Source organism: Phocoena sinus, chromosome 1 (genome assembly GCF_008692025.1).
Source record: "Phocoena sinus isolate mPhoSin1 chromosome 1, mPhoSin1.pri, whole genome shotgun sequence".
Taxonomy (NCBI): Eukaryota; Metazoa; Chordata; class Mammalia; order Artiodactyla; family Phocoenidae; genus Phocoena; species Phocoena sinus.
Window position 1 is genome coordinate 90255873 of NC_045763.1, and position 18063 is coordinate 90273935.

The following is an 18063-nucleotide window of genomic DNA, read 5'->3' on the forward strand; positions in this document are numbered from 1 at the left end:
TTTAACTTTACATTATGGTTAATTAAATTTAATAAAATTAAGAATTCAGTTCCTCAGTTATACTAATTACATTTCAAGTGCTCAGTAGTCACATAGGGCTACCATTTGGACAGCAAATGTAGAAGATTTCCATCATCACAGAAAGTTCTTTGAATTGCAGTCTGCTGGAATATGAGTAGAATTGCTGGAACACAGGATATCTAGTTTTTAGTTTCAATAGATGTTAGCAATTTGCCCTCCAAATGACTCATTCCCTTTTACCCCAGCAAAAAATTCAAGTACTAGTATTCTCTCACCCATATCAGAACTTAATATTATGGGTTTAAAACCATTTTGGTGATATTTTGATAAAAATGGTATCATTTTATTTGGTATTTCTTTGCCTAGTAGTGTGGTTGAAAATCTTTCTGTATGTTTTTAGGCCATTCAGATTTTTTCCTTTTCTGGAATTGTCCCCCCCCGCTTTTTTTTTTTTTTTGCCTGTTTTTCTTATTGTTAATCCCCTTACAAGCATTTTTAATATATTTTGTATATTAATTCTTTGTTTTATGTGTTGCAAATATCTTTTCCCAGTCTATGGCTTGTCTATTTAAGCTTTTATATAGGGGTTTTTAATTTGGGTATAGTCTAGTTTTTCTGTCATATATTTTGTGGTATGTTTTCTGCTTTGTTTAAGGAATTTTCTGTCCCTGGGTCATAAACGTATTCTCTTATTATTTAATACTGTGAAAACTTCGGTTTTATGGTTTTTTCCCATCGACTTTGGTCCTTCATCTGTATGTAATTTATTTTTGTGATGGGGTGAGTTAGGACTTTTTTTTCTCGGTGTGAATGAATAAGCAGTTTTCTAAGCACCATTTATTAATCTGCTCTTTACATCATTGATATAAAAGGACACTTTTACCCTATATTAAATTGCTTTATGTATCAGATCTGGCCTGTTTATTTTTGGCCACCCCACTATCACACTGGAATAATTGCTGTAAACTTTATGTTTTAATATCTGGTAGGGTTAATCCCATCTCTCTCTCTCTCTCTTTTTTTTCCCTCCAAAGTTGTTTGGGCCTGTCTTGCTCATTTGGTATTTTTCATCAGCTAGTCAAGTTTTATGAAAAATCTTTTTGGGATTTGATTGGGAATGCATTGTCTTTATGTTTATTGCAGAGAATTAACATCTTATATTTTGAGTCCTTTATTAAATTGTCTTAGGCACTTTAATAAAGATCTTTATAGTTTTCATTTGGTTCATTTTTAGGTATTTGAAAAGTTTTTCTCACTATTAAGAATGAAAACAATTATTCCTGCTTGTCTTAATTACATAGCCAGGACCTCTAGAACAATGTTCATTAGAAATACTTATAGCTTATATCATTGTGTCAACCTGGATAATCACCTGGGTAGCTTTTAAAGAAACGTTGATGCCCAGGTTTAATCCCAGAATATTTACATCAGAATCTCTGGAGGAAGAGACCCAAACATCAGCATGTTTTGAAGCTCTCCAGTCAACTTTAGTGTGCAGTAAAAGTTCAGAACCATTGCTTTAATAAAAGAACACTGCTAAAGTTTTACCATTGGGTCTGATGTTTGTGGTCTGTTTCTGATAAAACTGGTTTATCAAGTTAAGGATATTTCTTTATTTTTCTTTACTTTTTTTGTTTTTGCGGTACACGGGCCTCTCACTGTTGTGGCCTCTCCCGTTGTGGAGCACAGGCTCCGGATGCGCAGGCTCAGCGGCCATGGCTCACGGGCCCAGCCGCTCCCAGCATGTGGGATTTTCCCAGACCTGAGCATGAACCCATGTCCTCTGCATCAGCAGGCGGACTCTCAACCACTGCACCACCAGGGAAGCCCTATTTCTTTTTTTTCTGCATCTATTGAAGTAATCATTTTTTTTCCTGCTTTAGTTAATTTAAAATTAGTAATTACATTGATAGATTTTCTCATGAGGAACCGTCCTTAAATTTGGGGGTTAAAATTTAGGTCTGTGATCCATTTTGTGTCAATTTTGTGTATGGTGTGACTTCTGGGTCCAGTGTCATTTTCTTGTATATAAATGTCTGCTTTTCTCAATAGAATTTGCTAAAAGATTGTTTTTTTCTTTGTTGAATTGTCTTGGCACCCTTGTCAACAATCAATTGAGAGTTTACTTCTGGACTCTCAATTCTGTTTCATGGACCTATATGTCTGTCCTTAGGGCTAGAACCACACAGTCTTGATTAAGGTAGCTTTGGGGTACATTTTGAAATTGGAACATGTGAATTGTCCAACTTTATTCTTTTTTAAGGTTGTTTTGGCTACTCTGGGTCTCTTCTTGCATTTCCATATAAATTTTAGGATCAGTTTGTCAATTTCTGCCCAAAAAAACGGCAGCTGGGGTTTTGATAGGAATTGTACTGAATCTGTAGGTCATTTTGGGAATTATTGTCATCTTAACAATGTTAAGTCTCCTGATCCATGAACATGGGATGCCTTTCCATTTATTTGTAGCTTCTTTGGTTTCTTGCAACAGTGTTTTGTAGTTGTTAGGGTACAAGTCTCACACTTCTTTTGTTAACTTTACTTGTAGGGCTTCTTTTTTTTTGCCTGCCATTATCAGTGGGATTGTTTTCTTTGGATTGCAAAATGGGATAAGGGATACAGCTCATTTTTGTATATTGATATTGTGTCCTGCCACATTGCTGAAATAGCTGATTATTCTAACAGGTTTTTGGTAGATTCTTTAGAATTTTCTAAATACAAGCATACCTTATTTTATTGAGCTTTGCAGATTTTGCATTTTTTTACAAATTGAAGGTTTGTGGCAACCTTGCATCAAACCTATCAGCACTATTTTTCCAACACCATTTGCTTACTTCATGTCTCTGTGTCTCATTTTGGTAATTCTTGCAATATATCAACCTTTTTCATTATTATTATGTTTGTTATGATCTGTGATCAGTGATCTTTGATGTTACTACTGTGACTTGCTGAAGGCCCAGATGAATGCCAATCTGAATGCCTTTTTTTATAACTTGTCTAAATGCCCTGGCCAGATCCTACAGTGTTAAATAGAAGTAGTGAGAATGGACATTTTCTTTTTCCTGATTTTAGGGTGAAAGCATTCAATCTTTCTTTATTAAAGATGACTTTAGCTGTGTTAGCTATGGGTTTTTCAGAAATGCCCTTTAGATTGAGGAAGTTTTCTTTTTATTCCTAGTTTACTGGGCGTTTTCATCATGGAAGGGTATCGGATTTTATTAGTGATTTTTTTCTTTATTTTTGAAGATGATCAGTTGGGTTTTACCCTTTATTCTATTAATATGGTATATTACATTGCTTGATTTTCAGATATTAAAGCACCTTTGCCTTCTTAGGATAAATCCCATTTGGCCATGGTTTATAATCCTTTTGACATATTGCTAGATTTGATTTGTTAGCATTTTGTTGAGGACTTTCGTGTTTATATTCTTAAGGGATATTTGTCTGTAGTTTTCTTTTGATATCTTTGGCTGGTGTTGGTATCAGGGTAATACTGGCCTTATATAATGAGTTGGGAAATGTTCCTTTCTCTTCTGTTATTTGGAGGACATAGGTAGGGGAGAGTTTGTGAAGTAGCAGTACTTTTTAAATGTTTGGCAGAATTTACTTGTGAATCCTGGGCTTTTCTTTGTTGGCGGTTCTAAAATTATTCAGTTTTTTTGCTTGTTATAGGTCTATTATGATTTGTGTTTCCTATTGAGTCAGTTTCAGCAGTTTGTGTGTTTCTAGGAATTTGTCCATTTCATCTAAATAACTTATTATTGTTTATAGATATGTATTTAAAAGTATGCCTTTTTTTTCTCATGAGATCAGCAGTGATTTTAGGAATTTATGCCTTCTCTCTTTTTTTTTCTTGGTCAGTCTAGTTATTCTTCCCTTTGGTTTTGTTGGATTTTCTCCATTGGTTTTCTTGTCTTCATTTCATTTTATTTCTGCTGTAATATTTATTACGCACTTTCTTCTCCTTGCTTTTGGGTTTAATTTTTTTCTTCTTTTTCTAATTTTTTTAAGGTGGAAGATTAGATTATTGATTTGATTTTTTTTTTTTTTTTTTAGCACAGGCATAATAACTAAACATTTTTTTCTAAGCATTGCTATAATGTAAGTTTGGGTATGTCATGTTTTCATTTTTGTTCATCTCAAAGTATTTTTAAATTTCCCTTCTGATTTCTTCTTTGATCCATTAGTTATTCAGGGGTGTGTTTTTTGATTTTTTTCATATTTGTGAATTTCCCTAATTTTCTTCTGTTGTTGATTTTTGATTTAATTTCATTGTGATCAGATGACATACTTTTTATCATTTCAAATTTTAAAAGTTTTGTTGAGTCTTGTTTTATGACCTAGCACTTGGTCTCTCCTGGAGACTCTTCCTTGTGCATGTGAGAAGAGTATGTATTCTGCTGTTAGGTGGGGTGTTCTGTAGCTGTCTGTTAAGTCTGATTTGTTCATAGTTGCTCAATCTTCCGTTTCCTTGTTGAGCTTCTGCCTAGTTATCTACTCATTATTGAAAGTAGGGTATTGAAGTCTTCAACTATTGTTGTTTATTTTCCCAGTTAATTTTTTTAGTTTTTGCTTTATGTATTTTGGAGGTATGTTGTTCAGTTCATATATTTCTATAACTGTGGGATATCTTCCTGAGGGGTTGAACTTGTTATATAAGATGTTCTTTTTCTCTCACAATAAATTCTAGCTTATTGTATTATGATAGCCATTATGGCACACGCACGCCATAATGCATGGTATTGGTATACTTTTCTTTCTGTCCTTTTTTTGCGGTACGAGGGCCTCTCACTGTTGCAGCCTCTCCCGTTGCGGAGCACAGGCTCTGGACGCGCAGGCTCAGCGGCCATGGCTCACGGGCCCAGCCGCTCCACGGCATGTGGGATCTTCCCGGACCGGGGCACAAACCCGCGTCCCCTGCATCGGCAGGCGGACTCTCAACCACTGCGCCACCAGGGAAGCCCCTTTCTGTCCTTTTACTTGCAACTTATTTGTGTCTTTGAATCTAGAATTTGCTGACAGAATACAGCTGGATCATTTTTTTTTAAATCCATTCTGACAACCTCTGCCTTTTGATTGGGGTTTTTTAAAAATTTACATTTCATGTAATTACTACTAAGGTAGGATTTACATGTGCCATTTTAATATTTGTTGTCTGTATCTTTTGTCCTTTTTGTTACTCTGTTCCTCGATTCTTGTCTTTTAAATTAAATAGATATTTTTTAGTGTACCTTTTTAATTCTCTTCTTTCTTTTACTGTATATTTTTTAGTTATTTTCTTAACTGTTGCCCTGGGGATTACAAGTATCATCTTAACTTAAAACAGATTAATAGTAACTTAATAATTCAGATTAATAGTAATTTAATAATACACAAAAACTTTGATATACCTTGATCCCCACCTCTCTTCTTTGTACTATTATTGTCAGATGAATTACACGTTTTATGTTTTAAGCCCATCGATACAGTTTTATAATTATTGCTTTATGCAGTTGTCTTTTATTGGATTGGCCAAAAAGTCTATTCGGGTTTTTCTGTAAGATGTTATGGACAAACCTGAACGAACTTTTTGGCCAACCCAATAAAATGTATAGGAGAAGAAACAAGTTACAAATAAAAAAATATGTTTATCCTCTCTTTCGTAATTACCTTTACTGGTGTTCTTTATTTTTTTGAGTGGATTTGAGTTACTGTTTAAGTGTCCTTTCATTTCATTTGTAGGGAATACTTCAGTTTATGTGGAAATGTCTAATTTTTCCTTATATTTAAAGGAGACTTTAGTTGAATTTAGAATTCTTGGTTGAGTCTTTTTTTATTTTAGTTTTGTCATCCTATTGTCTTTTGGCCTCCATGATTTTGTGGTGAAGTCAGCATTTCATCTTGTTCAAGTTCCCTTGTATGTGATAAGTCATTTTTATCTTGCTATTCAAGTTTCAAGATTTCTTTTTGATGTTCATCCATTTGACTGCAATGTCTTTAGATATGGCTCTATTTGAGTTTATTCTACTTGGAGTTTCCTGAGCTTCTTGAATGTGTAGATAATATTTTTCATCAAATTCGGGGAGTTTCCAGCCATTATTTCTTCAGATACTTTTTCTCTTTTTCTTTCTCTTCTCTCTTTGAGACTCCCTTTATACTTAATTGGTACACTTGATGTTTTCACAGGTCTCTAAGGTTCATTTTTCTTGATTTTCTTTTCTTTCCCTGCTTTTCAGAGTGGATAATCTCTATTGATCCATCTTCAAGTTTGCTGTTGTTGCAGCCCAGATCTGTGGTTGAGCCCTTCTAAAGTGGATATTTTATCTTAGTTATTATTTTTTTTAACTCCAGGGTTTCTGTTTGGTTTTCTTTTCTTTTCTTTTTTTTAAAATTTATTTTATTTATTTACTTTTGGCCGTGTTGGGTCTTCATTGCTGCACACGGGCTTTCTCTAGTTGTGGCGAGCAGGGGCTACTCTTAGTTGCGGTGCGCGGGCTTCTCATGGTGGTGGCTTCTCTTGTTGCGAAGTACGGGCTCTAGGCATGCCGGCTTCAATAGTTGTGGCACGTGGGCTTAGTTGCTCCGTGGCATGTGGGATCTTCCTGGACCAGGGCTCGAACCTGTGTCCCCTGCATCCGCTGGTGGATTCTTAACCACTGCACCACCAGGGAAGTCCTCTGTTTGGTTTTCTAATAGATAGATAATTTCTGTTTCTTTGTTAATTTTCTCTACTTGATGAGTCATCATTATTATACTTTCATCCTTTAGACATGGTTTCCTTTAGTTCTTTGATCATATTTATAAGAGCTGATCTAAAGTTTTTGTTTATTAAGTTCAAAATCTGAGTACCCTTCAGGAATATTTTCTCTTGGCTGGTTTTTCTCCTGTATATATGGCATACTTCTTTTTTTCCATGTCTTATAATTTTTTTGTTGAAAACTGGACCTTTTATATTAAAATGACACTGAGATCAGATTACTTCACCCTCTCAGAGTTTGTTGTTGCTGATATTATTGTAGTTTTTATTTCTGTTGTATGACATCCTTGGATTAATTCATTTCCTGCAGTGTATGGCTATTGAATTCTCAAAGCTGAACTCTGAGTCTGATAGTTATCACATTGAGGATAGAAATTTTTTTCAGGGAACTGAAAGTTTGGACAAAATATTGACTGTGCTCTGGACATGGTGCTTTTAACAGTGCTTCAGAAGAAATCAGATCTCTCCACTGTCTGCACAGCTGCTGGCTTTTGGCTATTCTCAACTGAGCTGAGGCAGGAAGTGGAATGGCATAGCCCCAAGTTAAAACATCAAGACCCTACTATCTTACTGAGGTTTGGTAGTTTCTTGGGTAGATGATTTTCAGTTCCTTTTGTGGTTTTGGTTAATTGTCAGAGTTCTGAAATTTTTTAGTTGTGTTCCACATATTTTTGTTGTTTCAGGAGAGCTAGTTTGCCCACATCCTCTGTCCACCATTCTGGAAGTTGATTTCTCCATTATTCATGATTTTTCATGTAATGCAATGCTGAATTTGATTTTCTGGTATTTAGGATTTTTGTAAATATAAGTGATATTTTTGAATTAGGTAACATCCAGTCTTTTTCTATGCTTTGGAATAGTTTGTAGAAGATGTTTCTATGATGGTTTAGTAGTTTTTAGGTCTGCTATGGAGAAATGATTCCCCACTATTTTGTGCTTTTTTTCCCCTAAGGATTCTACCTGCTTTAATTTTACTGGTCCTTTTACCAAATGCAGCTGCTTCCCTGCCTCTGTCTTAATGTGACCATATGCATGCATTGTTTTATCTTTGTTAGTATGTATAATAGTACTTGGCAAAGTTTCGGCCAAGATTTTGTCTGTATTATTCACTGCTTTATCCTTAGTGCCTAGAATGATGCTGTAACATAATGTGTCCCAAATGAATGAATGAACAACATTGTCTAATCTCTTTAAATATTTCTGTGTACTTCTCACTTATTTTCATCTCCAGTAAAGTCTACTGCAAATGAAAATCTACTTCCTTCCATGCTTTTATTTCCTTCCTGTACTTTATACTAGAAACTCAGTATTGTTTTAGTGAATCTGTAGCACTTTCTACAAGTAAATCGAATCTGGTTTTAGAGCTAATTCTTTTCACTAATGTCAATATTATTGTAACCATTAAATAATATATTTTTACATAACTTTTGTTCTAACACTCTTTGTTTTTAGGCCATGGACACAGTCATTCCCTCTTTAACGGTGCTCTGGATCAGGCACATGGCCATGGAGATCATTGCCATAGTCATGAATTGAAACATGGTGCTGCACATAGCCATGATCACGCTCATGGACATGGACACTTTCATTCTCATGGTGAGTACAGCCTAAATACTTTCAAGTGGACAGTTTTTTAAATAAGCAGAAATTGCGTAGATTAATTTTTGTAGTTGAAATAATCTGTTAAAAATGTTGCAATCAAGTTCCTTTCTAATGAGTCAGACTGAATGGTTTCCTGGACTAGTTTATTTTTAGTATATAATGAAATTAACTTGGCATGGGCAGTGAATGTAGCTTTTTTCAGTGAGTTTATTATAATAAAATGCCACTATTTTAAATGAGTGTCAGTGAATGAGGAACTATTGCATTTTAGCAAATGATTTTTTTGAAGTATACTGAGGCCTTTTGTGCCATATATAGGCTTATAAAAATATGACAGTTTTCAATTTTTCACATTTTTCTTGTAATTTTGATAGCTATCACCTGATATTTACCTCCATGTTTCCTTAGAAATCTTTATATGCTAACTTATATAGTACTGGGTACTAAATTATAAGGTATTTATCAACTTAATTAACATTGTATTTTAAAATTATATTTAAATAGTTTATTCACGAAATTTTAGAATATAGGTTAATAGATAGAAGCTACTTAGGTGATACCGTTTAATTAATCTTTAAATAAATTATATGCTTAAAAATTGTCTGTACTTGGCACACAGACAAAATCCTAAAGCTTTCAATTTGAAAATATGAAATGGGCCTTATAGATTGAATACTAAGCTCCTAATTTTTTCAGTCTCTAACATTTGCTATATTTTTGTAACTATTACACTGATATGCTTTAAAACCTGCGTTTCTAAGTTTTTTGCTCACATGCATCCCAAAATAATTTTGAAAAACTGTATATTGCTCACATTTTTAAGATGATTTCTAAAAAAATTTGTTTAAATAATTGCAAAGAATGTAATTTCTGATACCTTATAGATTATATTTTAGAATGAAACTTCCATATTACTTTTGAATATAGTCAGTCAGTGGACTCTAAATGCCTTAGTGATTTGAGACCCACTGTCACCCATTCAAAAATGCATAAACAGTTATAAATTTTACAGCATCCTGTTTCTCCTCGAATTCTTATTTCTATTCCACTTCCTTTCCAGAATTTTATAAAATGGAGTATATTTAAGTCCTTAGTTGACCACCTGTTATATTTCTTGGCAATAAAATATGTATATAAATTAAAATATTTTATTTCTTAGGAACACAAGACAACATTTAAACATTTCTTTTGGTTGGAGTTATTGTAGCGTTTACTAGTATAAAGTCAATGAAAATAATTCTATTTTGATTTTTGATATGTATATAAACATAAAGCAACATTTTATTTGAAATACATATCTTATTTTATATGGCTGTGTTGGGTCTTCATTGCTGCACACGGGCTTTCTCTAGTTGTGGCAAGCAGGGGCTACTCTTCGTTGCGGTGCGCGGACTTCTCATTGCGGTGGCTTCTCTTGCTGGGGAGCACGGGCTCTCGGCACATGGGCTTCAGTAGTTGTGGCACATGGGCTTAGTAGTTGTGGCCTGCAGGCTCTAGAGTGCAGACTTTGTAGTTGTGGCGCACGAGCTTAGTTGCTCCATGGCATATGGCATCTTCCCAGACCAGGAAGATCCCAAGATATTGATAAGATATATTCAATATCTTATCGAACCCATGTCCCCTGCTTTGGCAGGTGGATTCTTAACCACTGCATCACCAGGGAAGTCCCTGAAATGCATATCTTAATGATATGACTAGAAGTCTTTTTTTCCTCAATTAGTTTATGGACAAATAACACTTATTAGCATAAAACAGGTTTGGCATCAATTCTGTTCCTATTTTCCATCCTTATAATGTAAGTATCAATACTAAGAAACTTTAAGGAATTCTGTTATAGCAGTTTCAGTTAATTCTTTGAACACCTTCAGAATTACATTCCAAAAATTACATAACCTATCACCAAATGTTATTTTTATGACTTAAATATAAGACATGACACTATAAAACTCCTAGAAGAGAACACAGGCAAAACATTCTCTGACATAAATCGTACCAATGTTTTCTTAGGTCAGACTCCCAAGGCAATAGAAATAAAGGCAAAAGTAAACAAATGGGACCTAATCAAATTTATAAGCTTTTGCACAGCAAAGGAAACCATAAACAAAATGAAAAAACAACCTACAGACTGGAAGAAAATATTTGCAAACAATGAGACCGACAAGGGTTTAATTTCCAAAATATACAAACAGTTCATACAACTCAATAACAAAAAAACAAACAACCCAATTTAAAAAAAGGGCAGAAAACCTAAATAGACATTTCTCCAAAGACATACAGGTAGCCAATAGGCACATGAAAAGATGCTCAACATCACTAACTGTTGGAGAAATGAAAATCAGAACTACAATGTATCACCTCACACCACTCAGAATGACCATCATTAAAAAGTCTACAGATAACAAATGCTGGAGAGGGTTTGGAGAAAAGGGAACCCTCCTGCATTGTTGGCAGGAATGTCAGTTGGTACAGCCACTGTGGAAAACAGTATGGAGGTTCCTTAAAAAACTAGAAATAGAGTTGCCGTATGATCAGCAGTCCCACTCCTGGGCATATATCTGGAGAAAACTCTAATTCAAAAAGATACATGCACCCCAATGTTCATAGCAGCACTGTTTACAATAGCCAAGACATGGAAGCACCCTAAATGTCCATCAACAGATGAATAGATAAGAAAGATGTGGTATATATACACAACGGAATACTACTCAGCCATAAGAAAGAATGAAATAATGCCATTTGCAGCAATGTGGACGGACCTAGAGATTATCATACTAAGTGAAGTAAGTCAGAAAGAGAAAGACAAATACCATATGATATCAGTTATATGTGGAATCTAAAATATGACACAAATGAACTTATTTACAAAACAGAAATAGACTCACAGACATAGAAAACAGACTTATGGTCCAAAGGGGAAAGGGGGTGGGAGAGGGATAAATTAGGAGTTTGGGATTAGCAGATACAAACTACTATATATAAAATAGATAAACAATAAAGTCTTACTGTATAGCACAGGAAACTGTATTCAATATCTTATAATAAACCATAATGGAAAAGGAAAAAAAAAAGACTGTCTTTATCTCGACCAACTATGTATAGACAGAAATCTCATGCTCTGATTGGGAGCTGCATTTTTAGAAGAGTTACACTTGACTATCAGGATTTTCAAGGTAGCTCCATCTTTCTCCCCACGCAGCAGTGCCATATTAAGTCAGAAGTCATTGTGTAGCCTTATGCTTTTATACTTCTTCTGGCATTGTTACAGTGTTCCATCAAAGATGTAGTAACAAGGGTGTGTCCACTCTTTGGTGCTGTGGGCCAAGAACCATGACTGTTAGTCATGATCAAAAGCTCGTCAGTCCACTTGATGATCCCATAACAAACATTGCTGATCTTTTACATTGTTTACCTGTATTTTCTGCTTTGATGTTAATACTGATTAGTAATCTTCCAAGTATAAAAATTGCATTATTTTTTCATTTCGTCATTATAAAGGCAATATGAAAAAGTATTTTTATCTCTTCTGTATGAAAAGCTTGCTGCGTTCATCTAGAAGCTATTGGGAAACTGCCATAGTCCAGTTTTCCTGGATGCTGTCCTGGCTTCATTTCTTGGTCTTCTTATAATATCAAGCAGTAGTTTTATTTTTTCTGGATTTTCCAATTGTAAAATTGGTACAGCAGGCTCTGTAAGGTATGTTATGAATATTAGAAGACTCAATGTTTTTATTTACTGTTTTTTTTTACTAGATTGCTTAATATAATAATTTCCTAAATACTCTGTACTGTTGATGCAGTTTGAAATTTCCTATGTCTATCTTCATTTAATTACCATATTAAATTTTAAAAATAATTTTGTAGGTCTGATGTGGCTATATAGTCATGCATCCTTCACGATACATTTGAATGAAAAGTACTCTGAGTTGCAAAAATTGAATCAGGAATGAAGACATGTTTTAAAATAATTTAACTTAACTCTCTACAGATGGCCCCTCCTTAAAAGAAACAACAGGACCCAGTAGACAGATTTTACAAGGTATGACAAGCAATTTGTATATTTCTCAGTTTTATGAAACTGGTTTCGTAGTTTTGAGCTATCTGAAGTTTTCCTTTAAGAAAAATGTATAACACAGTATTTGTGTTTAAAATGTTAGCCTTCCTAGTCGATTTTTTAATATATACTATTAGGTATATTAGCAGATGTTCTTTTAACTGTCACTAGGCTGTTTTCTCAGATTTAATAAGAAGATTAAAATATTCAGAAACTATACTGCTTAAATCTAAATAAATACGCATGCCGGTGACTCTAGTAACACCGTAATATTTAGTAATAAATATATTAGTAATAAATAATAGTATGTTTGCCTTTGTAGAATTATTAAATAATTTTTCCAAGAATAACATTCAACATGTATTTATGTTGTGGAAAAATTTAATGCTAAAAATGTAATGCATCCAAACTCAAATAATGTACAGAGCTAAGAGTGAATCCTAATGTAAACTGTGAACTTGGGTCATAATGATGTGTCATTTGTAACAAATATACTACTCTGGTGGGGGAGGTTGACAATGAGGGAGGTTATGCCTGAGTTGGAACAGTGGGCGTAAGGGAAATCTCTACCTTCCACTTAGTTTTGCTGTGAACCTAAAACTGCTCTCAAAAGTAAAGTCCTTTATATTTTTTAAAAAACTAATGCAAAGGGAGATTTTTCTCATATCCATAGGCATCAAATGATGACACATAAAGAGGACTTACATATTATGTAAAATGATATATTACAGAATTTTACAAGCTAGAGAAAATCAGTCTTGTCTACGAACTATGGTAGTTTCTTTTTTGGGATGTGAACCAACCTTTGGCTCTGGATTTCCATATAAACTTCACTGTCATAGTTCCTAATTTGCAGCTCCCCATCTTCCTGCCTTTATTAACTTTTGACTGCAGTCTGACTTTCTCACTAGCTTGTGATCCAACTTCAACTGGACTTATTTTTATTTTCTCCTCTATTCTTTGATATAGTTCTTGCTTTTTATTTTTTCACTGTGAATATGTTCCTCCATACTGAAGAGCTTATTTCAGGAGGCTTAAATGTGTCTTGTAGTGACTAGTTTTCCATTTGTGAAATACACAGAATTGTTTTAGGAGAGCATTTGCTGAAATAGCTTGTAATCATGCATATGTAATGCATCTGTATCCAATGCTACAAATTTAGCCTTGATAATAAGAATTTAGTTTTAGTCTTGGAAATCATCACAAGTTGAGGGAAGGGAGGTCAGATTTGCATTCCTAATTATCTTTTATACAAGCTGTTGTGAAAATTAGCTTGTATTTTCAGAGTATCCATTAATTTATGGTGGCTGAAGCAGCCCAGTAGAAAGCTGAAGGTTAGGATAACTTCCAGGTACTAAAACTTTTCCATATAGATACACATGAAAAACTGACTTTACTGAATTTTTCAGTTATTTGCTGCATTTTCAATATGACCCCTGGCTTTGTAGGTTCTTGGGCAGTTAAAATATCAGTATCCTACCAAGTCTTTTTAAGGGTTTTAATTTTTATATAAGTTAAACATGTTAGTTTAGATTTCTCTCTGTAGTGATTTTCTTCTTGAAAGAGTTACTGGAAAGTAAGAAGGGCTTAGTTAGTTAACGACATTTGCTAGTAAACAGTTTTCAGGTCAGCAAATAAGATGTAGCCAGGGACTTGCCAGTCAAAGGAAAATCAAGAACCTTTGTTCTTTTCTTTTTCCTTTTCAGTGTTTAGAGCTGCTTTCAATTCTGGTCCTACAAAAACATTGATTAAAGAATGTATAAAAATTTAAAATCACATATCACTTAAGAGTTTTGAAGGTTAGGGACCCTCAATCCACTTCCATGTGTATCTTCCTCCGGTTTTAATTTTAAAACTTAAAGTGGTCCCAAAATTTATTAACCTATTTAATTCTTTGTTATATGAAACACCATAGAGAAATAGAATATTTTTTTAATAAGTGTGCTTGTAACATATTTTTTGTTATAGAAAAAAGAGCTGTTAACTTTTTGAAGAGTTGTTGTAAAGGTCAATGCTGTGTACAAATGAAAAAGCGTATTAGGTACTGAGGAATCAGTTACATTTGGTATTAATACATGATATAAAATTCCACATTAGCAGATCGATTGAAGCATATTTTCATAGAGTGTGTTAAGATTCAATTCAAGTGTATTAAGATTCAATTAACAACTTGTTAATAGTCCATTTTTAAATTATTAGAAAGTGTCTTCAAGTTTAAATAATTCTGTTTTATACCTAAAACATAATTGGGTTACCTTTAATTGCTTATTGAATAATAAAAAAGAAAAATATTTCTAAAGTACACACATGGTTTCACACATTAGATATTTCTTTTCAGATAGAGTAGTTGATGCTGTTGAAGAATGTTCTATTTCTAGCAACATGTGGTTGAGGTTTGTTTAAGATACAGTGTTTTGCTATACAGTAAATTTTACCTCTTACAGATCTAAATGTTGAATAATTTGTCTCAATTAAAATTTTTTAAAATAATGTATACTAAATTTTTGACATTTTTTAAATGGTTTTCCAGTCAAGTATCAATTATTAAATGTTAATATATCTAGGTTCTTGGGCAGAGTATCAGTATCCTACTAATGTAATATTTAATTATTAAAAGTTCAAAATATATTTACGTCCACTTTAAAATATTCAAATCTCTACTTTCTTTCATATCAGGTTTGAGTTTAGTGTGTAACTTTAGGTAGCAATACCTTCAGGATAATTACCAGGATTAGCAGTATGGTCCATAGGAAATTCTAGTCTCAAATGGTAATAATTTTAATTACCAGCAGAGGGCTCTGTGTGTACATATATTTGTAGTTATAAACAATGTTTTCTTGACTGATTCTTTCAGCCTAATGCAGTTTTCTTCTAACAAAGTATTAATTAACTTCTGGACTCTTAACCAGAGATGAATGTGCACAAAAAATTTTTTAAATCAGTTATTTCTCTACTTCTTCATTTATATTATAGCAAAATACTAAGGATCATTAAGAGCAAGCATAACTTCATGAGTCAAATATTTTAACCCCTGCTGTTTTTTAAAAGGAAAGATTATTTCAATTCCCAAAGGTACTATCAATATTACTTCTTTACTAAACAGTGAATCTGCATTCTTACTGATTTTCAAATTGCTAGTTTTTTATATATAAAATCAAGAATATAGTTTTAAGAAATGTTTGCATTTTCAGTTGATCAGAAAATGTTATTTTGATTTTCATTATGTTTTATTTCTAGGTGTATTTTTACACATTCTAGCAGATACACTTGGGAGTATCGGTGTAATTGTCTCTGCCATCATGATGCAGAATTTTGGTCTAATGATAGCAGATCCTATTTGTTCAATCCTGATAGCCATGCTCATAGTTGTAAGGTAAGTGTTGGTATGTTACTTTCAGGTATTAAAATGAGAGGTGATAAATATACTACTTAAATTACAGATCTAAATTATTATTATGTTGGGGGTTTTTTGGTCTTTAACAAATTTCTACATAGATTATTTCTCTTTTCATCTTACTGTTTTTTTCTGTGTTTACCTAGGGTTTGATATTTCTTTTTGGTGTTTAGTAATTGATCTTCTGTAAATCAAATCAGTAGTAATTTTCTTAAATCCAACACTATATCTGTAGAGTAGAACATTGGAAATATAAAATGTATTAATGTTAGAATATTATTCCTTTGACATCTGTCTTTTGCACTATCAAATGCAAAAGAATATTAAAATCTCTTCTAGAACAATTTTTAATTTATAAAGTTATATTATCATTGCAGAAGTCTTATAAAATTGCTTACTGAAGCATATTTACGTCCTTCTCCCTATCTAGATTATAAATTCTTGAGGAAGAATCTATCTTTTAGCTCTTTGGCTCTCTGTTGCCTGTCATAGTACCAATGTGTATGTAAAAATGTGTGTGAGTGTGTATAAATTCTCAATAAATATTTTCTGAATTAGTGTATGGTTACTATCTTAAATTTCTGTCAAGTTATTTTATTATTATTTTAATTTTTATCAGAATAATGGAACATTATGTGCCTTTATTTCACAATCTGAATTATTTATATAGATATGTCTTGACTGGACTGTTTTTGTCTAATTTATCCATATGATTTTACTGTTAGTAAAGCTATCTTTATAATGATAGAAGAGCTATTAGAGGGCAGACTGTGATGATTTTTATAGCTTGCAGTTGAATAGAATAGACTTTAAAAATTACAATGGAATTATAATCTTATAAATTAGTCATAAATGTAGGTTTTCAAGTTTTTGCTTAAAAAATAGGATACAGTATACATTTTAAACATGCAGATTATTTTAAATTTTTCTTTAAATTATTTGTACTAGGAATCATCTCTGCTATGTAAAAATCTTTTATAAAACTTGGAATCTCCTTTCTTCATCTTTGGAAATCTTACATATTTCCTTGAAAGTTCAGCTTGGATTCACATATTCTATGAAACTTAACTCCTGATAGATTTGGTAACTTACATCTGTACCTCTATTTGCATGTTCAGTGTTTATTTTATTTTGTGTTATAATTTGTGGCTGCTTCTAAGACTTCTTAGAGTAGGATCTTAATCTTTATTTTACTTTGTCTCCACTCTTATTATCCTAATTCTCCTATCATTTGTTGCTTGGAAGAGATTGACCTTTCTTTCTCCCTCTAATTTCTTTCCCACATTGTGATCATAGTGATCTTTCTTTAATGAAGATTATGGTACATGGAAAAATAATCTTGCTTTAAATCCTGCCATGGCTTTCTTGCCCTCAGGATAAAGTCTGAACTCCTCAGTAGGCCTTCACATTGGTACCCATTTATCTCTTCAGTCTTTCTCTCACCCTGTCTCAATTTCTATTCTGGTCTCCAGCCACAGTAAATAACTCAGTTCCCTGAAAACATGTTATGAGCTTTCTGGATTCTGAGCTTTGCTCTTGTTTCCTCTCTCCAAAATAAAATACTTTTACACTGAGTACCTTCTCCTTTCCCCTTCACCCCCACAAGTACATAGATAACAATTCTCATCCTTGAGATTAGATTTCAGTTTAAATGGCACTTCCTTGAGGAAGCGTTTCCTGATCGTCTGCCTCCCAGGAGGGGTTAAGCATACCTGTAGCACCGCCTGCTACTCCTCTTGTGGCATTTACTAACTATGTTGAAATAGCCCGTTTTATTGTCTTCCTTAAGCTCCATAAGGGCAAACTGTTTTTTCATTGTTGTAAAGTCAGCACCTAACTCTGCCAGGCAAAAGTTGGTACATTTTCAATTTGAATCAAAATAAATTCGTGTTTTTTCAGCCTCAGAGAATTATTTTCTCTAATCCTAAATTGGGAATTCTTACTTAGCTCTAGTCCCATTCACTTGTTCCACAAATATGAATAAATACACACAGAGGACAAGAGAACTTTTTTTTTCTGAAATATAACACATTAAAAAGCTACACAAATTATTTTCAGCAAATATTTATTAAGTAGACCCTCTCACCAGGGTGGTGAAAGGACAAGATAACTTACTGTTTTGCTCTTACATTATAGTAAAAGAGAGAGACACAAACAAATTAATCAATAAACCACTCAAGTATCTAGCAGTTAATTGTGCAGAGAGTTAAGATGGGATGTTAGTGACTGAGGTGCCATTTTAGATTGAGTCATAAGAGAAGAC

General features: G+C 33.3%; 1 protein-coding gene across 6 annotated transcripts in view; it reads left to right on the forward strand.

Moving 5' to 3' along the window:
* Positions 1 to 18063, forward strand: part of SLC30A7 (solute carrier family 30 member 7) — an 82554-nt gene that overhangs the window by 20054 nt on the left and 44437 nt on the right. For 5 of the 6 annotated variants that reach the window (XR_004348356.1, XM_032622130.1, XM_032622101.1 and 2 more), the window contains exons 6-8: positions 8207 to 8350; positions 12341 to 12391; positions 15644 to 15779. Coding sequence is in view for 5 of the 6 variants with exons in the window: in XM_032622130.1 (XP_032478021.1) it covers positions 8207 to 8350; positions 12341 to 12391; positions 15644 to 15779 (331 nt within the window). In the remaining variant the exon portion in view is untranslated. The remainder of the gene's footprint in view (positions 1 to 8206; positions 8351 to 12340; positions 12392 to 15643; positions 15780 to 18063) is intronic. The other variant, XM_032622118.1, reaches the window with a different exon arrangement.